Source organism: Elephas maximus, chromosome 16, assembly GCF_024166365.1.
Source record: "Elephas maximus indicus isolate mEleMax1 chromosome 16, mEleMax1 primary haplotype, whole genome shotgun sequence".
In the NCBI taxonomy this organism is placed as follows: Eukaryota; Metazoa; Chordata; class Mammalia; order Proboscidea; family Elephantidae; genus Elephas; species Elephas maximus.
In genome coordinates, this window is record NC_064834.1 from 67,184,574 (window position 1) to 67,209,033 (window position 24,460).

At 39.9% G+C, this 24,460-nt stretch overlaps 1 protein-coding gene across 1 annotated transcript in view; it reads left to right on the plus strand.

Annotated features, from left to right (window-relative positions):
- Nucleotides 1–242: 242 nt before the first annotated feature.
- The window catches only part of PNLIPRP3 (pancreatic lipase related protein 3), an 82,625-nt gene continuing 58,407 nt past the window's right edge, over nucleotides 243–24,460 (plus strand). The window contains exons 1-2 of the mRNA XM_049855102.1: nucleotides 243–337; nucleotides 10,800–11,134. Coding sequence (XP_049711059.1) covers nucleotides 243–337; nucleotides 10,800–11,134 — 430 coding nt within the window. The remainder of the gene's footprint in view (nucleotides 338–10,799; nucleotides 11,135–24,460) is intronic.

The window sequence follows — 24,460 nt, forward strand, 5'->3', positions numbered from 1 at the left end:
GTCTCCTTGATCAGATGCTGTGCTCACCAAGCTGCAAGAACATGATTGATCTGGCTTGAGAAGGAGACCATAATTAACAGGCTCCAGAGCATCTTGTCTCCTCAGATGTGAAGTTTTTCTCTATATGTTGTTTGCTTCCTACTTTACGTAGCAGCCTCTTGTTAGTTTGGGTGCCTAAATCAGCCACAGGAACCTTATCACCCTTGGACATTCTGAAAGTTAAAGTTTCCTGATCTGTAACAATGGACCAGCTCCTGGCTGGCTCTGATCCAGCCAATGCCCTGTCCCAGGTGGCTCTACTGAGCACCCATCTGACATTCCACGAGGACCACGTCAGGTTTGTTTACCCATCCATTTTACAATTATTTCTTTACGTATTTATAACTCTGTGTTCAACTGAACTTACATATGAGTGTCTGGGAATACTTTGAGAGGCTTCCTTACCATAAGAATTTAGAAATGAAATTACTCTTTGAAATCCTACATAAATGGATGAGCTTAAGCACTGGTGGAGACTGGTGGAGAAATTTTGGGACTATTCCAAGTGCTGATCAAAGTTGCTAGTGTGTAGTTCCAGGAAAGAATATTTCTACTAATGCTTTTTTTTTCTTCTTTTCATTTCAGTCCGACCCAGCAGCTTTACATTGTGAAAAATTGACCCAGTAGGCTAGCTAGATACGAGGTTACTGCTATAAGAAGTCACATCAAGGTAGAGAGGGCCATCTGCAGAGCTCCCCACCAGGGCCCAATTGACTGTGGTTAATGGCCCCGGTAGGCTTTTCTACAATAAATTAATTAATATGGGTTTACATCCTTCTCAGAGGTGAATTGGCATTCTCTGACATGCACCTATTAATACATGTTATGAGACAAAGTATTTTAATTATATATCATGCCACATAAGACTTTATAACTTATACCAAGTCTGTCAGTATTGAAGTCAATAAAAGTTGAGTGACTGTGAAATAAGGTTCTGAACAATTAATCTTAAAGCTGAAATAGTAAGAAGAGTGAATGGAAATTAAAGATGTATGTAAGCTTATTTATTAGCCCCACCCTTTTTGATTTGTATTATATAAAATAATTAAATTTTTCTTTTAAAAAAAAATCCGTCATGATTATATTGAAAAAAAAGTTCATATCTGTCTTTTAGAAATCATTTTAAATATGCTCTGTTGGGTTTTTTTGATTCAATTCTTTCACGTGTTTTCAGTAAAATTAAGAATGATTGTTCTAAGAACTAATGTTGCATCGTGATAATATATAATAGAGACATTTCTGAAGGAGAAAACATCTGAGACGTGAATGGAACAGGAAAGCATACAAGCCTGGATTTTTAAAATCCTCACTGTAGTGATAGTCTTAATAAAACCACAAAGCATTTGTTGGAAGAGATCTTGAAGGTCAGGTTCTTTTTAACATTTTACCGGATGTATGACTCTCCCTTACGTCACCCCAAATAGTCATGCAGCCTCTCCTTGAACATTGCAATGACATTGGATTTGTTACCTTGCTACTCAGTTCATAAATTTTGCCTTCTATCTAGTTTTAGAGTTCTTTATGTATGTGCTGTAAGACTTCTACTAGGTCGTAATCTCCTCGAGGGCAAAATCAATATTTAAATCCCCGTCTTCCCCAAAATAACATTCTCAAATATATTACTGAAGTAATCAATTAATGAGTTCCAATTTGGGGGCACTGGACTTACTAGATTTCTCCTTACTTTGAGCCTTTTACCTTATGCGAACTGGTCTTTCCTTTCCTAGGAGTCCCCCAGCCTTAGGGTGCATCTTCTTCCACTAAGGTGGAGCTTAAAGGTATTTAGCGTCTTGTTATCGCTTTCATTATTCCTTTCTACGTAGGAAAAAAAAAAAGCTGATCTCAGTTTCTGTCGTTTTGAAATAAATGGGTGGTAGTCCATTTCCCCATCATGCCACTGCAAGGTCTCAGATTTGATTGGCTGTAAATCAATCCTTTGACACATCAAGACACATCAATTCTTTGGTTATTTTAGTTGAAGTTCAAGTCACTCTCCATTCCTAAAATTGCCCAATGATTTCCTGCTCCAAGAGAGGAGCCCTTCCTGGGTGGTGCCAAGAGCCACCAGCTATGATAAACACTGAGTCAGCCTAGGTGGCAAGAAATAATTGCATTTTAGGATGATTTTGTGGTTATAGAGCCAGCAACATTCTCAGAGAGGAAGCCAAATTGGTCAAGTTCCCTCCCCTCCCTCCCTGCTGCTCAAGAAGAACCAAACCCAAAACCCATTGCCATCAAGTCAATTCCAACTCATAGTGACCCTACAGGACAGAATAGAACTGCCTCATAGGGTTTTCTAGACTGTAATCTTCACAGGAGCAGATTGCTGGGTCTTTTCCTCCTAAGGAGCCAATGGTGGGTTCAAACTACTTACCTTTCTGTTAGCAGCCAAGCAGTTAACCACTGTGCCTCCAGGGCTCCTCCCAGAAGAAGAGCTTACTCAAATGCCTATGCATGTGACCATTAAAATTCAAAGCATGTACTGTTTTAGAACCACAAAGGACATATCAGAAAGTTCAACTTCTCATTTTACAGTCAAGAAAGCTAAGACTTAGGGGGTATTGTCCTAGGTCATAGCTAATTAGTAGCAACTCTATGGGACAGAGTAGAACTGCTTCATAAGTTTTCCTAGGCTGAAATCTTTACGGGAGTAGGTAGCCAGGTCTCTCCTCCCACAGAGTGGCTGGTGGGTTAACAGCAAAGCACTTAACCATTGCACCACCAAGGCTTCTGCTAGTGGCAGTATCAAAAGTAAAGCCCAAGACCCTTTATTTCTAGAATAGTGTCCTTCTCACACTGCTCTCTTCAGATATCAAATTGAGTTGTCTTTTCCGTATCATGTCCTGCCATATAAAATGTAAATATAAAATCTGCCAGAGTGCTTTGATTAAAATGTGTTTTGTGATTTATCATGCTAAAGAGTTTAAGGAGTCCTTGGGTGGCACAAATTATTATCATGCTTAGCTGCTAACCAAAAGGTTAAAGTTTCGAGTCCACCCTGAGGCACGTTGGAGAAAGTCCTGGTGATTTACTTCCAAAAAATCAGCCATCGAAAATCCTATGGAGCACAGTTCTGCTCTGACACACATGGGGTCACTGTGGGTCGAACTCAACTCGACAGCAACTGGTATTCATAAAGAGCTTAAAAATAAGTATGAAGTAAGTGTCAACTAGTAGCATGTCAGAGCCATGGTGGCACAGTGGTTAAACATAAAGCTGCTAACCAAATGGTCAGCAGTTCGAATCCACCAGGCACTCCTTGGAAGCCAGATAGGGCAGTTCTACTCTGTCCTATAGGGTTGCTATGAGTTAGATTCAACTTGATGGCAATGGGTTTGTTTTTGTGGGTTCTGAGTAGCATGTCATTTTGTCTATAGCAGCCTATGTGTTGTTGGCTCTCGTGTGAAAAGAGAAAATTCAGTTGGTCTCAGATTACCTCTAAGTCATCTTTTTCTCAGAAAATTTAAATTCACTAAGATGGAAACTAGTCATATTTTTTAAATATAGATGCGCAAATAAGTAGTTAAGGAAATAACCCAGTGTCCTTTATAGAGGTCTAGCAGTCACCAAAGTTGAATTCCTGGCATTATTTATTATGGGAATATATATATATATGTCATATTAGGGCTGTTGTTGTTAGTTTCTATCAAGTTGATCCCAACTCATGGCAACCCAATATACAATACAATGAGACATTGCCCAATTTGAGTCCATTGTGCCCACTGTGTATTTGGAGTGCCTTCCAACCTACGGGGCTTATCTTTCAGCACTATATTTGAGAATATTCTGTTATGATCCATAGTGTTTTCATTGGCTCATTTTGGAAGTAGGTCACCAGGCCTTTTTTTCCTAGTCTATTTTTGTCTGAAAGCTCTGCTGAAACCAGTTTATCATGAGTGACTGGTATTTGAAATACCAGTGGCATAACTTCTAGTATCACAGCAACATACAAGCCAACACAGTACAACAAGCTGACAGACAAAACAAACTGACAGGGTAGTGGTACACATATACCTTTTTTAGTATATATTGTTAGTTGCTGTGGAGTTGATTCCAATTCATAGTGACCCCATGTGAGAACAGTAGAGCTGCTCCATAGAGTTTTCAAAGTTGTGACCTTTTGGAAGCAAATCTTCAGGCCTGTCTCCTGAGGTGCTACTGGGTGGATTTGAACTGGCAGCTTTGCATCTAGGAGTCAAGTGCTTAACCATTTGTACCACTCAGGAATTTGTTTTTAGTATGTAGAGGAGATGATATATAATAGTGATCCTTGGATTTCAGAGAAAAGGAACCTGGCCTGAAATTGATTTTTTTTTTTTTAATCTTTGAGCCTGGATGTACTAGAAAACATGAAGAATGAAATGAATAAATGTGTGGGGTTGTTTTCTTCCCCATGATTTGCCAAAGATTCTAATTTTAGGAGTTTTAATCCACAAAAAAATTTCAGATTTTTTATATGCTTAATCAACTCAAGATAAATTAATATTTAGTTAGGTCTCTTCATTCTTTTATTTAAACTTTTTTAGTTTTTTTCACTCATTCCTTCATGTGTTGGAGTACTTGTTCAAGAAGTACTGAGTGCCTGCCATGTGGCAGGCCTCTTATCTGGCACTGGAAAACAAGAACATGACTATGAGGCATTGATTTCCTTAATATTGAAGAGGCGGTCAGGTGGCACAGTCCAACATGCAACTAATAATAATGCAGAATTAGGGTTTTCTCCAAGGTGTAGGGGGAGCCTGGAGTAAGGAGTGAAAATTTCCAATGTAGGGGCTGGAGATGATTTCACAGAGTAGGTAATATTTGAGCTGGATCTGGATGGAGGATTAGGATTTTACCTGGTGGAGGAGAGGGAGGGAAATCGTGGTGAGACTAGCAAGAAGGAGGAACAGAGGCATAGGCACAGCTAGCTTGTTTGCAGTGCCCTGTGTGGTTCAGCTTGACGGGCACTTTGAGAGGGCTGGGGAAGAAAAGCACAGGGAAAGGAGGACTGGGGTCAGTTTGAGGAAGGCCATGCATGACATCTTTATGAGTTTGAATTTTATCTCAGAGACAAAATAGTAGAATGAAATGATCAGACCTGTGTTTTAGAAAGAAAACCTGTATTCATCAGGTATTATAACAAGCATACACATATATACTCCTGGACTTCAAGCTTACTATTTAGTAATGGAGATGAAAAAGTATTTTTAAAAAAGTAAGTAATAAAAAATGTGGTGGGTATTCAGAAACTGGAGAAATCTTGTATGACTGAGAGGAATCAGAAAAAAAAAAAAAATCCAGGAAAGAGATTGTTACGTTAAACTGGGCCTTAAATTATGAGAAGGACTCAGACGTACACAGAACTGTGGAGAAGGACCTCCACAGGAGAAGGAACAGCTTAAACAAAAGCTCAGAAGGTAGAAGAGGAGTGATGGGTGTGTGAAGGGGAATGGGATTATGACTCAGAAGGTAGACCTAGGAGAGGACATGAAGGTCTTTGCCTTAAGTTGAAATAGTTTGAGCTTCACTCAATAGAGTTGTTTGAGGAGAACATGATCAGAGGTGATTTAAGATGTATGTAATGTCTAGGATGCATGATTGGGGATACAGAAACCTGGGACAGCAGCAATATTTCAGGTAAGAGAAAAGATCTTGAGAAGGAATTTTGACCGGAGGAAATGAATAAGGGAGACACCCTAAAGGGAGAACCAACATGACTTATTGAATGTGGGAGGCAGTGACCTTGGGAGCGTCAGAGGTGATGGGGACATTTCCAGCTCAGGTGACTCAAACAATAACAACTGCAATAATACGAATGAGGAAGGCACGAAGAAGACCCTTTGGAGAGAAAAGAAGTGCTTAGGCTTCAAATATGATGACTTTATAATCTGGATGAAACACCCACATTTTATTATTTGCAAGTAAAAACATCCACAGTGGTAATGCTGGGCTGGAAGCTTTGAAAAGAAGATGAAGGGAAGTTTCTGACATATAGACAAAAGGTGAAGTCAAAAGGGGGCATGGTATTGCCAAGTGTGAAAATATCTAGGAATCCATGGAGCATAGAGAAAGGAGGAGAATCTTGGGGAGTAACTGTATGTGAAGAATAAGAAAAGAAAAAGAAAGACTCACCAGCATTGGAGCCAGAGAAGTAATAGAAATAGGTGAGAAACAGGTTATTTCCACAAGAGAAAAGACCTGGCAATCTGTCCCCATAAAGATTACAGCCTAGGAAATCCTATGGGGTAGTTCTACACTGTCCAGTAGGGTTGACTTGATGGCATAAAACAAGAAGAAGATAAGGATGTGTTTCAAGAACCAGGAACCAGGAAAAGTAAATGTAGCAGAGCTGTGGGAGGATCAAAAATTTGAAAAGTCTTTTGCAAGACATTGAAGTGATTGCAGTTCATACTAGGTTCAAATCCTAGCCAGCTGTCATAATTATCTTGGAGATAATTTATGTAACCTCTTAGAACTTCACCTTCCTCACTGAATAAAAATTGGAGTAAGTATCAATTTTGTAGGGCAGTTGTGAGAACAAAATGGGGTAATGTATGTGTAACATCTAGCACGGTTACTGATAGGTAAACATGCCTAATAAATGTTATCTCCTTTCTTTACTTCCTTTATTTCATTGCTGACCTACAGTTCAATCACACCTATATAATGTGTCATATAACAGGTGCTGACTTAGGTCATACCTAAAAGATCACCAGCTAATTAACAGGGCCACTCCTTTGTTTCTGTCATTTCATCTTTCAATTGCCAAAACTGATTAAGTAATAATGATATCAGTCTCATTAGTTTGCCTGCACTCGTTTTATTTTTAATGTTAATATTGTTGCCTTTTCTCCCTAATCTAAATGTCATGGATTGCAAATGTCCCCCCAAAAATGTGTGTATTAACTTCGTTAGGCCGTGATTCCTAGTATTCTGTGTTTGTCCTCCATTTTGTGGTTGTAATTTTATGTTAAAGAGGATTAGGGTGGGATTGTAACACCCCTCTACCAGGTCGCATCCCAGATCCAATGTAAAGGGAGTTTCCCTGGGGTGTAGCCTGCACCACCTTTTATCTTTCAAGAGATAAAAGGAAAGGGAAGCTATCAGAGAGTTGGGGACCCCATACCCAAGAAAGCAGTGCTGGGAGCAGAGTGTGTCCTTTGGACCCAGGGTCCCTACATGAAGAAGCTCCTAGTCTGGGGGAACATTGATGAGAAGGCTGACAGAGAGAGGAAGCCTTCCCCTAGAGCTGACACCCTGAATTTGGACTTTTAGCCTACTTTACTCTGAGAAAATAAACTTCTCTTTGTTAAAGCCGTCCACTTGTTGTATTTCTGTTATAGCACCACTAGATAGCTAAGACAAACAGGTACTGACTTAGGTAATACCTAAAGATCTCCATTTAACTGGGCCACTCCTTTGTTTCTGTCATTTCATCTTTGGATTACCAAAACTGAGTAAGTAATAATTATATCAGTCTCATTGGCTTCCCTGCACTCATTTTATTTTGAATGTTAGTGTGTTTTCCTTTCCTCCCTAATCTAGCTATTCATAGTATTCATGGCACTACTTAAGATGAGAAGAAACAGCTGCAAACATCCATTAATAATTGGAACATTGGAATGTATGAAGTATGAATCAAGGAAAATTGGAAGTTGTCAAAAATGAAATGGATTGCAAAAAGATCTATATCCTAGGCATTAGTGATCAGAAATGGACTAGTATTGGCCATTTTGAATCAGATAATCATATGGTCTACTATGATGGGAATGACAAATTGAAGAGGAATGGTGTCACATTCATCATCAAAAAGAACATTTCAAGATCTATCCTGAAGTACAATGGTGTCAGTGATATTCATACGCCTACAAGGAAAACCAGTTAAAATGACTATTATTCTAATTTACCCACCAACCACAAATGCCAAAGATGAAGAAACTGAAAATTTTTACCGACGTCTGCAGTCTGAAATTGATCAAATATGAAATCAAGATGGATTGATAATTACTGATGTTTGGAATGGGAAAATTGGAAACAAATAAGAAGTATCAGTAGTTGGAAAATATGGCCTTGGTGACAGAAAAGACTCTGGAGATCTCATGATAGAATTTTGTAAGACCAATGACTTATTCATTACAAATATCTTTTGTCAACAACATAAATGGCGACTATATACATGAACCTCCCTGGATAAATATGAAGGAATCAAATTGACTACATCTGTGGAAAGAGATGATAGAGAAGCTCTATATAATCAGTCAGAACAAGGCCAGAGGCCGACTGCAGAAAAGACCATCAATTGTTCACATGCAAGTTAAAGTTGAAGCTGAAAATTAAGTCCATTGGAGCCAAAGTATGACCTTGAATATAACCCGCCTGAATTTAGAGACCATCTCAAGAATAGATTTGATGTATTGAAAACTAATGACCAAAAACCAGACAAGTTGTGGGATGACATCATACTTGAAGAAAGCAAAAGGTCATTAAAAAAGATAGCAAAGAAAGAAAAGACCAAAAAGGATGTCAGAAGAGACTCTGAAACTTGCTCTTGAATGTAGAGTAGCTAAAAGAAATGGAAGAAATGACGAAGTGAAAGAGCAGATTGCAAAAAGCAGTTGGATTCCTACACACCAATAAAGAGAACTATGAAAAGGAAATCAGGAAAGCAACATAATAGCCCCTAAAAAAACAAAATACTTAGGAATAAACCTAACCAGGGATATAAAAGACCTATATAAAGGGAAATACAAAACACTACTGCAAGATACCATAAAAGACCTATATAAATGGAAAAACATACCATGCTCATCAATGGGTAGACTCAACGTTGTGAAAATGTCAATCCTACCCAAAGTAACCTACAAATACAATGCAATCTCTATCCAAATACCAACAGAATTCTTTGATGAGTTAGAAGAATTATATAGAAAGGAAAGAGGCCCTAGATAAATAAAGCATTTTTGAAGAAGAGCAAAGTAGGAGGCCTTGCACTACCTGACCTCAAAACCTCCTATACAGCTACAGTAGTCAAAACAGCCTGGTACTGGTACAGTGACAGACTCATTGACCAATAGAATAGAATTGAGAACTCAGATGTAAATTTATCCACCTACAGCCACCTATGGAAACCCTGGTGCTGTAGTGGTTAAGAGCTACCTCTGCTAACCAAAAGGTTGGCAGTTTGAATCCACCAGGCACTCCTTGGAAACTCTATAGAGCAGTTCTACTCTGTCGTATAGGGTCGCTATGAGCTGGAACCGACTCAGTGGCTTTGGGTTTGGGTTTGGGTTTGGTTTATGGCCACCTGATCTTTGACAAAGGCCCAAAGTCCATTAAATGGGGAAAAGACAGTCTTTAACAAATAGTACTGGCAAAACTGAATGTCCTTCTGTAAAAAATGAAACAAGACCCATACCTCACACCACACACAAAAGCTAATTCAAAATGGATCAAATATAAAAACAAGAACTACAAAGACCATGGAAGAAAAAAAAGAGGGGCTAGAGACCCTAATATACAACACAAATACAATACAAACCATACCTAACAATACACAAACACCAGAAGATAAACTAGATAATTGGAATCTTCTAAAAATTAAACATTTATGCTCATCAAAGAGCTTCACCAAAAGAGTGAAAAGAGAACCTACAGACTGGGAAAAAAAAATTTTGGCTATGACATAGTCGACAAAGGTCTAATCTCTAAAATCTATGAGAAAATCCAACACCTCTGCAACAAAAATGTAAATAATCTGGAAGGTTGAGCCAACATGGCTCTACAGACAGAAGCACCATGCTGTCCCTCTGTAGCAAAGACCCAAAAAACTAAATAAAACAGATACAAACGTTAATTCTGGAACTCTAAGCATCAAATGAAGGGATAAAGCACTAGGTCCAGCCCTGAGTGGAAGAAGAAAATGACAGAGAACAGAGAATGAAGAGAGCTACAGAGTGGAGGTCTCCTACCAGCTAACATGGTGGCTTTGCAATCTTGGAACACAGCCAACAGTGACCCTGGATAGGGAGTATGGGAAGGCAACTTCTCAGAGCTCCCAACAGGAGTACAGAGCACCCAGTAACCAGAGATACACACTTTCCAACCCCTCATCCTTCTGCCCTGTACACTGCCTCCACTGCTTTCCAATGGGCCACTGTTGCTCGGCTGGGGAGACACCAGTATGCTGCCATCCTGGGCTCTGCCCCACCCCTACTGGCCAGCTCTCTCAATGCCATATATGTTTTTGTTTGTTTGTTTCTGTTTCAATTTCTTCCTTTTACTTCTCCCTTCCAACTAGCCCCTTGCATTGCATATGCCCCTTACTGATGGGCTGTGCTGAACTGCCCAGCAAGAGAGACACAAGCTCGCCACCGCCTTGGTTCTGCTCTTCCCCCAACGACCAGTTCCCTCAGTGCCATATTCTTTTTGTTTTGTTTTCTCTCTCTTTCTCTTCCTTCCTTTTGTTTCTCCCACCCACCTAACCACATATGTCACCGCCACCCCTTCTCGATGGGCTGTGCTGCACTACTCAGCTAGAGAGCCAGTGCACACAGCCTCTCCAGGTCTGCTCCCACCCTCTTCCACTGCACTGACATTTTTTTATTTTTTGCTTTTGTTTCTCTCTTTTCTTTTTTTCTTTCTCCCTCCCACCTAGCTCCACTCATCACATCCTCTCCCTTCCCTCTTGCCACTCTGCACTGCCTGCTGAGTGCCATATCCCCAAACAGCACAGGTGCAGATCTCCAGACCCCCAGACTCTGCCCTGCGCTGCCCCCCAGATGTGCTCCACCAAGTGCTACACCCCCGAGCAGGACCACAACAGACTCCCAGACCTCTGGACCCTGCCCCGTGCTGCCCCAGCCCCACCCCACCAAGTGCTATGCCCGTGACAGAATTGGCACAGATCTCTGGATGCCTGGACTCTGCCTTGTGTCATTCCCTGGCCTTGCCCCACCAAGCACCATGCCCCCATGTGAGACCAAGGTGAACCTCTGGACCTCCAACCCCACCCCACTGTGCCAACCCAGACCTGTCCTGCTGGCCCTGGTTCATGCTGCAGACAAAGGACCCATCCCCACCCCTCTTCCCCCCACTGTACTTGCCCTGCTGCACAGTAGCTGAGCGACAGGCCCTACCCACCTGGGCAAGGTCATAACTATTGTGCCCACAGACAAGCAAGCAACAAAACACACCCAACCCACCCACCCAGACATAATCAAATAAAACAAAAAAAAAAGAGGATGAAACAAATCTACAATCAATAAACAAAAAGAAAATAATTCCTGAATGTCTCAGAGACAGAAGACAACATCAAAACATAAAAAACAGGACAGAATGGCTCCAGTAAGTGGCCAAAATAAGACACCAAATGACCTTCTGGTAGAATAAAAAGCATTGAAGCTACATGATAGGGAATTCAAAAGCCTAATATCCAGGGGCCTCCAAGAGATTAGGAAAGAGAGCAAAGAAAACACAGACAAAACTAAGGAAAAAATAGACGAAGTCAGGGAAAACACAGACAAAGCAATGGAAGAATTCAGGAAAGTAATACAAGAACAAAATGTCAAAATAAACAATTAGAAATCATACGAAAACAGCAATTAGAAATATTAAAAATCAACAAAATTTCAGAAATGGACAACTCCATAGAAGGTTTTAGGTGCAAATTAAAACAATGGAAGACAGGATCAGCAAAATTGAAGATAAATCCATTGGTACCACTTTGTTTGAGGAAAAATCAGAGAAAAGAATGAAGTAAATCTAAGAACTATGTGGGATACAATCAAAGGCAAGGATTTTGCATGTGATTGGAATTCAAGAACAGGGGGAGAAAATGGAAAACATAGAAAGGATCACTGAAGATTTGCTGACAGAAAACTTCCCTAACATCATGAAAGATGAAAAGCTGTCCATCCCAGAATCTCAATGAAACTCACATAGGATAGATCCCAAAAGAAAGCCACCAAGACATATCTTAATCATGCTCTCCAAAACCAAAGACAAAGGAAGAATCTTGAGAGCAGCTCGAGAAAAATGAAAAGTCACAAACAAAGAAGAAGCAGTAAGATTAAACTCCAAATCATTGGCAGAAACCATGCAGGAACGAAGGCAACAGTATGACATATTGAAACCTCAAAAGAAAGAAATGGCCAAGAAAGAATAATATATCCTGCAAAACTCTCATTCAAATATGATGGTGAAATTAGGACATTTCCAGATAAACAGAAATTAAGGGAATATGTAAAAACCAAAGCAAACTTACAAGAATTATTAAAGGGTAAAAAAAATTTTTTTTTTTCTTTTTGTCCTTCATTTAGAGAACCGACAACAATCTGAATCTAGGACACAGGACAGCATCAGCCAGATACTATCCTAGGTAATGAACTCTCAAGGATAAAACAAAGCTAAAAGATTTACAACAGGGAACCAGAAAGGTCAATCTGTAATTGTCAAAACAATAAAAGGGGGAATGAACAGTATTGGTACAGAATTTTCAAAGGGAGAGGAAGTTAAGGAGATATCAAGTAATAAAAGACTGGTTCAAACTTAGGAAGATAGGGGTAAATTTCAAGGTATCCACAAAAAGTTAAACCTACTCATCAAAATAAAGAAGAAAAACATAAAGCCTCAGTAAACACAAATTCTACAGAAATGAAAAGAAATTCCACAAACAAAAGGAACTTAGCACAGGAGAGTAAGAGGAACAAGTAAAAATCAACACCACACACACACACACACAAAAAGACGAAGAAAGCACTGCAAAATGACAGTAATAAACTCACACTTATTGATAGTCACATTGAATGTAAATGGCTTAAATGCACCCATAAAAAGACAGAGAGTGACAGAATGGATTAAAAAAAAAAAAAGATCCATCAATATGCTGTCTACAAGAGACACACCTTAGAAACAAAGACATAAATTAAAAATCAAAGGATGGGAAAAAATACATCAAGCAAACAGCAACCAAAAAAGCAGGAGTGGTAATACTAATCCCAGATAAAATAGACTTTAAGGCAAAGATAAGGGATGGCATTATAAAATAACTAAAAGGACAATCCACCATAATGACATAACCATAATAAATATCTTTGCACCCAACGACAGGGTTCCAAAATACATAAAACAAACTCTAACAGCACTGAAAAGAGAAATTGACAGTTCCACCATAATAGTAGGAGACTTCAACACACCACTCTCGGTAGAGGACAGAACATCTAGAAAGAAACTCAACAAAGATACAAAAGATCTAAAGGGCACGATCAACCAATTTGACCTCATAGATATGTATAGAACATTTCACCCAACAGCAGCAAAGTATAAATTCTTTTCCAACACATATAGAACATTCTCCAGAATAGACCATATCTTAGGCCACAAAGCAATCTTCAACAAAACCCAAAACGTTGAGATAACACACAGCATCTTCTCTGATCACAATGCCATAAAAGTAGAAATTAATAATAGGAAGAGCAAGAAAAAAATTGAAAACATAGAAACTGAATAAAACCTTGGTTAAAAACCACTGGGTAATAGAAGAATTCAAAGATGGAATAAAAAAATTCCTAGGGTCAAATAAGAATTGGGACACAGCTAAGCAGTGCTTGAGGTCAATTTATAGCAATAGATGCACACATCAAAAAATAAAAATGTTAGCATTATAACTCAAACAAATAGAGAACAGCAAAAGAAGTCCACAGCCACCAGAAGAAAGGAAATAATAAAGACCAGAGCAGAAATAAATGAAAGAGAAAATAGAAAAACAATAGAATCAACAAAACCAAAAGTTGGTTCTTTGAAAGGATCAACAAAATCGACAAACCATTGGCCAAATTGTCAAAACAAGAGAAGGAAATAACCCAAATAAAAATTGAACCTGGGACATTACAACAGACCTGACTGAAATAAAAAAGATCATAACAGATTACTATGAAAAACTGTACTCCATCAAATATGAAAACTTAGAGGAAATGCATAAATTTCAAGAAACACACTACCTACCTAAACTAACACAAACTGAGGTTGAAAATCTGAACAGACCCTAACAAGAGAAGAGATTGAAAATGTAATGAAAAAAAAAAAAAAAAAAAAACTCCCAACAACAAAAAAGTCCTGGCCCAGATGGCATAACTGGAGAATTCTACCAAACATTCAGAGAAGAGGTCACACCACTGCTACTCAAACTGTTTCAGAACACAAAAAAGGAAGGGATACTTCTGAGTCATTTCTATGAAGCCAGTATAACCCAGATACCAAAACCAGACAAAGACACCACAAAAAAGAAAATTACAGACCAATATCTCTCATGAATAAAAATGCAAAAATTCTCAGCAAAATTCTAGCCAATAAAATTCAGCATCACATAAAAATACACCCTGACCAAGTGGGGTTCTTGCCAGGTGTCATGGATTGAACTGTGACCCCAAAAAATATCTGTCCACTTGGCTAGGCCATGATTCCCAGTATTGTGAGATTGTCCACCATTTTGTTATCTGATTTGATTTTCCTATGTGTTGTAAATCCTACCTGTATGACGCTAATGAGGCAGAATTACAGGCAGTTATATTAAAGAGGCAGGACTCAATCTACAAGATTAGGTTGAGTCTTAAGCCAATCTCTTTTGAGATATAAAAGAGAGAAGTGAGCAGTGAGACATGGAGACTGCATATCACCAAGAAAAAAGAGTCAGAAGAATAGCACATCCTTTGGACCCAGAATCCCTATGCTGAGAAGTTCCTCGACTGGAGAAGATTGATGACAAGGACCTTTCTCCAGAGCTGACACAGAGAGAACGCGTTCCCCTGAAGCTGGCACCCTGAATTCAGACTTCTATCCTACTAGACTGTGAGAGAATAAATTTCTCTTTGTTAAAACAATCCGCTTGTGGTATTTCTGTTATAGCTGTAATAGATAACTAAGACACCAGGTATGCAAGGATGTTCAACATTAGGAAATCAAGCAATGTAATCCACCACATAAATAAAACAGAAGAAAAGAATTGCATGATCATCTCAATCGACACAAAAAGGCATTTGAGAAAGTCAAACACCCACTCCTAATAAAAGAAAAAAAAATTTTTTTTTTTTTTTTAGTAATTTAGGAATAGAAGGGAAATTCCTCAACACAATAAAAGGCATCTATACAAAACCAACAGCTGACATCATTCTCAATGGAAAGAGGCTGAAAACATTCCCACTGTAAACAGGGATGTCATGGATTGAATTGTGTCTTCCCAAAGTATCTGTCAACTTAGCTGGGCCATGAGTCCCAGTATTGTGTGATTGACCACCATTTTATGTGATTTCCCTATGTGTTGTAAATCCTGCCACTACAATGAAATGCGATGGATTAGTGGCAGTTATATGGATGAGATATACAAGATCAGATAGTGTCTTAAAGCAATTCTTTTTAAAGCAATCTCTGAGATGTAAAAGAGAGAAGCAAGCAGAGAGACAGGGAGACCTCATACCACCAAGAAAGCAGTGACAGAAGCAGAGCGCACCCTTTGGACCCAAGATTTCTGTGCTGAGATGCTCTCAGACCAAGGGAAGATTGATGACAAGGACCTTCCTCCAGAAGACAGAAAGAGAAAGCCTTCCTCTTGGAGCTAGTGCCCTGAATTGGGACTTGTAGCCTACTAGACTGTGAGATAATAAGTTTCTCTTTGTTAAAACCATCCATTTGTGGTATTTCTGTTACAGCAGCACTAGATGACTAAGACAAGGGACAAGACAAGGATAGCCTTCATCATCTCTCTTATTTAACATCGTGCTGGAAGTCCTAGCTAGAGCAATAAGACAAGAAAAAGAAATAAAGTGCACCCAAAATGGAAAAGAATTAAAACTATCCCTATTTGTGGATGATATGATACTATACATAAAACCAGAAAAACCACACCCATTGTTGTTGAGTTGATTTTGACTCATAGTGACCCTATAGGACAGTGTAGAATTGCCCCATAGGGTTTCCAAGGAGCACCTGGTGGATTCAAACTGTCAAATTTTTGGTTGTCAGCTGTAGTTCTTAACCACTACACCACCAGGGTTTCCAACATGATACATACAGAATCCTAAAGACTCCAAAAGAAAACTAATGGAACTAACAGAAAGATTCACCAGAGTAGCAGTTTATAAGATAAATATACAAAAATCAGTTGGATTCCTATACACCAATAAAGAGAACCAGGAAAAGAAAATCAGGAAAACAATACTGTCTTAGTCATCTAGTGTGCTATAACAGAAATACCACAAGTGGATGGCTTTAACAAAGAGAAATTTATTTTCTCACAGTCCTGCAGGCTGGAAGTCCAAATTCAGGGTGTCAGCTCCAGGGGAAGTCTTTCTCTCTCTGTTGGCTCTGGAGGAAGGTCCTTCTCGTTAATCTTTCCCTGGACTAGGAGCTTCTCCAAGCAGGAACCCCAGATCCAAAGGACATGCCCTGCTCCCAGTACTTCTTTCTTGGTGGTACGAGATCCTCACTCTCTGCTTGCTTCCCTTTCCTTTTATCTTTTGTAGGATAAAAGGTAGTACAGGCCACACTCCAGGGAAACTCCCTTTACATTGGATCAGGGATGTGACCTTAGTAAGGGTGTTACAGTCCCACCCTAATGCTCTTTAACATAAAATTACAATCACAAAATGGAAGACAACAACATAATATTGAGAATCATGGTCTAACCAAGTTGACACATATTTTTAGGGGACACAATTCAATCCATGACATTCCACTCTTTGACCTCCCCAAAATTCATGTCCTTGCTACACATAAGACATATTCATCCCATCACGTCATAGCTAAAGTCTTAAAGCAACTCCAAGTCTAAAATTCAAAAATTCCTATTCATCTGTGAAATCTAGAATACAAGTTATCTGCTTGCAAAGTACAATGGCAGAACAGGCATAAGCCAGACATTTCTATTACAAGTGGGAGAAACTGGAAGGAAAGACAGGATAACAGGCACCAAGCAAGTTAGCAGAACGCATTACATTAGCCCCCAAGGCTTGAAAATAATTCTCTGCTCTCTAAGACCATTTACACAATGGCCCTGCCTCCAGACTCTAGGTATTGACCATACTCTCTGGATTCTGAGTTGTTATCCCTTGGCCCTGGGCTTCAACTCCGCCTTCCAGGCCCACTGGGACAGCAACTCTGCTCACTTGGTGTCATGGATTGAATTATATCCCCCCAAAAATGTGTCTATCAATTTGGCTGGGCCATGATTCCAAGTATTGTGTGATTTTCCCGTATGTAGTAAATCCTGCCTCCATGATGTTAATGAGGGAGGATGGGTGGCAGTTGTGTTAGTGAGGCAGGACTCAACCTACAAGTTTGGATTGTGTCTTGAGGCAATCTCTTGAGATATAAAAGAAAGAAGCGAGCAGAGAGACTGGGGACCTCATTCCACCAAGAAAGCATCACGAGGAGCAGAGCACAACCTTTGGACCTGGGGTCCCTGCGCCTGAGAAGCTTCTCAATCAGGGGAATATTGGTGACAAGGAATCTTCCTCTGGAGCCAACAGAGAGAGAAAGCCTTCCGCTGGAGCTGACACCCTGAATTTGGACTTGTAACCTACTAGAATGTGAGAGAATAAATTTCTCTTTGTTAAATCCATCCACTTGTGGTATTTCTGTTACAGCAGCATTAGATGACTAAGACACTTGGCTTTAGGCGCACCATTCTCCTAGTCTATCTGAGTGACAGACCCACCCTTAGAAACACCAGAGGCCATGACACCACCTTTTGAAACCTCAGAGGTCATGGCCATAACTTTTGAGACTGAGGCAGATTGGGTTCCTGTGTTCCTTGTCTTTTCAGCTTCTGCTTTCTGGTTTCTTGGCGTCTCGGCCCTCCAGCCTCTTGCCTGCATCTGCCCTGCTGGGGCAAGTGTTGCAAAGCTCCGTAGCTCCACTGATAAGTGCCTGGAGGCACCCCGTTCCACCAGGAAGCCTTCTGTGCACAGGCATTCAGCTCTCTTGCTCTGTGGCTTGGCTCCAGCACTGTCTGGTGCCAGTCTCCCTGTTCTACAGCTGCTGATTTGCTGCTGAAGCCAGTCCTCTGCTGCTGTTTCTCACCATCTGTGCCTTCCTTAGTGTTAACAGTTCTCCTCATTTCCTTCTGAGTCTTCTATCCATTCACAGTTTCAAAACCCCTTCCTCATATTAAGGTATCTGTTTGAGAAGCACCCCACTCTCTTGGTACCAAATTCTGTTTTAGTCATCTAGTGCTACTATAACAGAAATAGCACAAATGGATGGCTTTACCAAAGAGAAATTTATTTTCTCATAGCCTAATAGGCTAGAAGTCCAAATTCAGGGTGTCAGTTCCAGGAGAAGGCTTTCTCTCTCTGTCAGCCCTGGAGGAAGGTCCTTCCCATCAATCTTCTCCTGGACTAGGAGTTTCTCTGAGCAGGAATCCCAGGTCCAAAGGACAGTCTTTGCTCCTGGTACATCTTTCTTGGTGGTATAGGGTCCCTACTCTCTGCTTGCTTTCCTTTTCTTTTATCTCTTGTAAGGTAAAAGGTGGTACAGGCCACAGTCCAAGGAAAGTCAAAACAGCCTGGTACTGGTACAACAACAGACACATTGGCCAATGAAACAGAATTGAGAACCCAGATGCAAATTCATCCAGGTAAGTTCAGCTGATCTTTGACAAAGGACCAAAGTCCATTAAGTGGGGGGAAAGACAGCCTTTTAAACAAATGGTGCTGGCAAAACTGGATATCCATCTGTAAAAAAATGAAACAGGACCCATATCTCACGCCATACATAAAAACTAATTCCAAATGGATCAGAGACCTAAATATAAAACCAAAAAAAGTAAAGATCATGGAAGAAAAAATAGAGTCAACACTGTTGTTGTTGTTATTAGGTGCCATTGAGTCAATTCTGGCATAAATAGAATACAAACCATGACTAACAATACACAAGCACCAGAAGATAAGCTAGATAACTGGTATCTTCCAATAATTAAACACTTACGTGCATCAAAAGACATCACCAAGAGTAAAAAGAGAGCCTACAAGCTGTGAAAAAAATTGGGCTATGAATATCTTACAAAGTTCTAATCCCTAAAATCTATACAAAGATTCAGCACCTCTACAAAAAAAGACAAATAATCCAATTAAAAAATGGGTGTCACTTTGGTGAGTGGTGTCTCGGGTCTTAAATGCTAGCAAGCTGCCATCTAAGATGCATCAGTAGATCTCAACCAACCTGGAGCAAAGGAGAATGAAGAACACCAAAGACATATGGTAAAGATGAGTCCAAGAGACAGAAAGGATCACATAAACCAGAGACTACATCAGCCTGAGACTGGAAGAACTAGATGGTATAGGCTACCACCGATGACTGCCCTGACAGGGAACACAACAGAGAATCCCTGATGGAGCAGGAGAACAGTGGGTTGCAGACCTCAAATTCTCTTAAAAAGACCAGACTAGTCTATTAAAAAATGAAAAAAAAAAAAAAGACCAGACTTAATGGTCTGACTGAGACTAGAGGGAACCCAGAGGTCATGGTCCCCAGACCCTTTGTTAGCCCAAGACTGGAACCATTCCTGAAGCCAATTCTTCAGACAGGGATTGGACTGGATAATAAGAAAACAATACTGCTGAGGAGTGAGCTTCTTGGCTCAAGAAGACACATAAGACTACGTGGGCAACTCTTGTCTGGAGGTGAGATGAGAAGGCAGAGGGGGATAAGGGCTGGTTGAATGGACATGGGGAATACAGGGTGGAGGGGAGGAGTGTGCTGTCTCACTAGGGGGGAGAGCAGCTAGGAGTACATACCAATGTGTGTATAAGTTTTTGTATGAGAAACTGACTTGATTTGTAAACTTTCATTTAAAGCACAATAAATAAATTTTTAAAACATGAGTGAAGGATATGAGCAGACACTTCATCAAAGAAGACATTCAGGTGGCTAACAGACAAATGAGGATATGCTAGCGATCACTAGCCATTGGAATAATGCAAATCAAAACTACAATGAGATACCATCTCACCCAGACATTACTGGCACTAATCTAGAAAACACAAAATAACAAATGTTGAAGAGACTATGGGGAGATTGGAACTCTTATTCACTGCTGGTGGGAATGCAAAATGGTACAACTATTTTGGAAAACAATATGGTGTTTCCTTAAAAAGCTAGAAATAGAAATACCATATGATCCAGCAATCATACTCCTAGGAATATATCCTAGAGAAATAAGAGCCATCACACGAATAGACATATGTACAACCGTGTTCATTGCAACACTATTCACAATAGCAAAAAGATGGAAACAACTTAAGTGTCCATCAACAGATGAATGGATAAACAAACTATGATACATTCACACAGTGGAATACTACAAAACAATAAAAACAATGATGAATCTGTGAAACATCTCACAACATGGATGAATCTTCAGGGCATTATGCTGAGTGAAATAGCCAATCACAAAAGGACAAATACTGTATGAGACCACTATTATAAAAACTCTAGAAAAGGTTTAAACACAGAAAGAAACAATCTTTGATGGTTACAAGGGAAGGGAGGGGTGGGAAGAGAAAAACACTAACTAGATAGTAGTTGATAAGGGGCAACTTTGGTGAAGGGTAAGACAGCACACAATACTAAAGGGAAGTCAGCGCAACTTAACCAAGGCAAAGGCATAGAAGCTTCATAGACGCAGCCAACCTCTCTGAGGAACTGTGTTACCGGGCTGAGTGCTGGGACCATGGTCTCAGGGGACATCTAGCTCAATTGGCATGTTGTTGTTGTTGTTAGGTGCCATTTAGTTGCTTCCAACTTTTAGCGACCCTCCTAGGACAGTGCCCTGTTCCATTCCTGTGTTGAAACATTTCAACTGGTATTCTTTCATTCCTGAAGCCTTGTTTTTTGCCAATGCCTTTGGCGCAGCTTGGACTTCTTCTTTCAGTACCGTCAGTTCTTGATCATATGCTACCTCCTGAAAAGCTTGAATGTCAACCAATTTTTTTTTGTTACAGTAACTCTGTGTATTCCTTCCATCTTCGTTTGATGCTTCCTGCATTGTTTAATATTTTCCCCCATGGAATCCTTCAATATTGCAGCTCAAGGCTTGAATTTTCTCTTCAATTCTTTCAGCATGAGAAATGCCAAGCGTGTTCTTCTCTTTTGGTTTTCTAACTCAAGGTCTTTGCACATGTCATTATAATACTTCATTTTGTCTTTTTGAGCTGCCCTTTGAAATCTTCTGTTCAGCTCTTTTACTTCGTCATTTCTTCCTTCTGCTTTAGTTACTCTGCATTCAAGAGCAAGTTTCAGAGTATCTTGTGACATCCATTTTAGTCTTTTCTTTCTTTCCTTTCTTTTAATGACCTCTTGCTTTCTTCATGTATGGTGTCCTTGATGTCATTCCACAACTCATCTTGTCTTCAGACATTAGTGTTTAATGCATCAAATCTATTCTTGAGATGGTTTCTAAATTCAGGTGGAATATGCTCAAGGTCATACTTTGGCTCTGGTGGGCTTGTTCTAATTGTCTCCAATTTCAACTTGAAATACTGATGGCATAGCTTCCAGCATCACAGCAACGTTCATGCCACCACAGTATGACAAACTGGCAGATGTGCGGGGTCAGTTGGCATAACATAGTTTATAAAAGAAATGTTCTACATCTGATTGTGGTAGTTAGCGTCTGCGGTCTTAAAAGCCTGTGAATGGTCATCTAAGATATATGTGCTGGTTCCATTCCATTTGGAGCAAAACAAAATGAAGAAACCCAAAGACATAAGGGAAAGATTAGTCCAAAGGACTAATGGACCACAACTACCACAGCCTGCACCAGACTGAGCCCAGAACAAATAGGTGGTGCCTGGCTACCACCACCAAATGCTCTCACAGGGATCACAATAGAGGGTCTCAGACAGAGAGGGAGAAGAATGTAGAAAAAAATTCAAACTCGCAAAAAAAAAAAAAAAGACCAGACTTACTGGCCTGGCAGACTGGAGAAACCTCCAGAGTATGGCCCCCAGAGACCCTTTTAACCCAGAACTGAAATCACTCCAGAGGCTCACCCTTCAGCCAAAGATTAGACAGGTCTATAAAACACATGTGAGGAATGTGCTGCACAGTCCAACCATGTATACAAGGCTAAATGGAAACACCAGCCCAAAAGCAAAGACAAGAAGGCAGGAAGGGACAGGAAAACTGGAGGAATAGAAATGAAGAACCTGGGGTAGAGAAGGGGAGAGTGCTGACACCTCATGTGGTTAGCAACCAATGTCACAAAATAATTTGTGTTTTAATTGTTTAATGAGAAACTAATTTGCTCTGTCATCTTTCACCTAAAGCACAATTAAAAAAAAAAAAAAAAAAGAGCTTAACAGAAGATTTCACAGGGCGGCCCGAGAAGACAAAGTAAAGTATTATAATGAAATGTGCAAAGATATACCAAACACAAACCAAATCCACTGCCATTGAGTCGATTCCGACTCATAGCGACCCTGTAGAACAGAGTAGAACTGCCCGATAGAGTTTCCAAGGAGTGCCTGGTGGGTTCGAACTACAGACCTGTTGGTTAGCAGCTGTAGCACTTAACTACTATGCCATAAAGTTAGAAAAACAAAAAGCAAGAAGGTTGACAATTCTCAAGCTGAAAGAACTGAAGAAAAAATTCAAGCCTCAAGTTGCAGTATTGAAAGATTCTATGGGCAGAGTATTGAATGATGCAGGAAATATCAAAGGAAAATGGAAGGACTACACAGAGTCACCGTACCAAAAAGAATTGGTCAATGTTCAGCCATTTCAGTAGGTAATATATGATAAATAACTGATGGTATTGAAGGAAGAAGTCCAAGCTGCACTGAAGGCACTGGCGAAAAACAAGGCTCCAGGATTGACATAATACCAGTTGAGATGTTTCAACAAACGGATGCAATGCTTGAAGCACTCACTTGTTTATGCCCAGAAATTTAGGAGACAGCTACCTGGCCAACTAACTGGAAGAGATCCATATTTGTGTTCATCCCAAAGAAAGGTGACCCAACTGAATGCAGAAATTGTAGAATGATATCATTAATATCACATGCAAGCAAAGTTTTGCTGAAGATAATTTAAAAACGATTACAACAGAACATTGACAGGGAAGTGCCAGAAATTCAAGCCAGATTAAGAGGACATGGAATAAGGGATATCAGATGGATCTTGGCTAAGGCAGAGAATACCACAAAGATATTTACCTGTGTTTTATTGACTATGTAAAGGCATTTAACTGTGTGGATCATAAAAAATTATGGATAACATTTTGAAGAACAGGAATTCAATAACACTTAATTGTGCTCATGCAGAACCTGTACATAGAGCAAGAGGCTGTCATTCAAACAGAACAAGGAGATACTGCATGGTTTAGTATCAGGAAAGGTGTGTGTCAGGGTTGTATCGTTTCACTGTATTTATTCAATCTGTATGCTGAGCAAATAATCCGAGAAACTGGACTGTATGAAGAAGAATGGGGCATCAGGATTGCAGGAAGACTGCATTTTGCACTTGACACAATCTTGCTTACTGAAAGTGAAGAGGACTTGAAGTACTCACTGATGAAAATCAAAATCCTTCAGTATGGATTACACCTCACCATAAAGAAAACAAAAATCCTCACAACTGGACCAATAAGCAACGTCATGATAAATGGGGAAAAGTTTGAAGTTGTCAAGGATTTCATTTTACTTAGATCCACAATCAATGCCCATGGAAGCAGTAGTCAAGAAATCAAACAACATATTGTGTTGGGCAAATCTGGTGCCAAAGACCTCTTCAAAGTGTTAAAAAGCAAATATATCACCTTAAGGACTAAGATGCACGTGACCCAAGCCTTGGTGTTTTCAGTCACCTCATATGCGTTCAAAAGCTGGACAATGAATAAGGAAAATTGAAGAATTGGTTCCTTTGAATTATGGTGGTGAGGAAGAATATGGAATATACCATTGACTGCCAGAAAAACAAACAAATCTGTCTTGGAAGAAGTACAGCCAGAATGCTCCTTAGAAGGGAGGATGTTGAGACTTTACCTTATGCACTTTGGACGTGCTATATCAGGAAGGACTAGTCCCCAGAGACGAACATCATGCTTGGTAAAGTACAGGGCCAGCAAAAAAGAGGAAGACCCTCAACAAGATGGATTGACACAGTGGCTGCAACAATGAGCTCAAAGATAGCAACAATTGTGAGGATGCTGTGGGATTAGGCAGTGTTTTGTTATGTTGTACATGTGGTCACTATGAGTTGGAACTGACTTAAAGCCACCTTACAACAACAGATTTGCCTTTTCTCCTTTATCTAGCTGTTCATTTCTTTTCCACTTAACTAACATTTCTCTGTCCTCTTCCCCCCAACCCTGGGCTTGCTTCATAGATCATAGCTACTGGAGCTGAGAGGAGCATTAAAGACCAACCACAGTTAACCTAGTCCACTC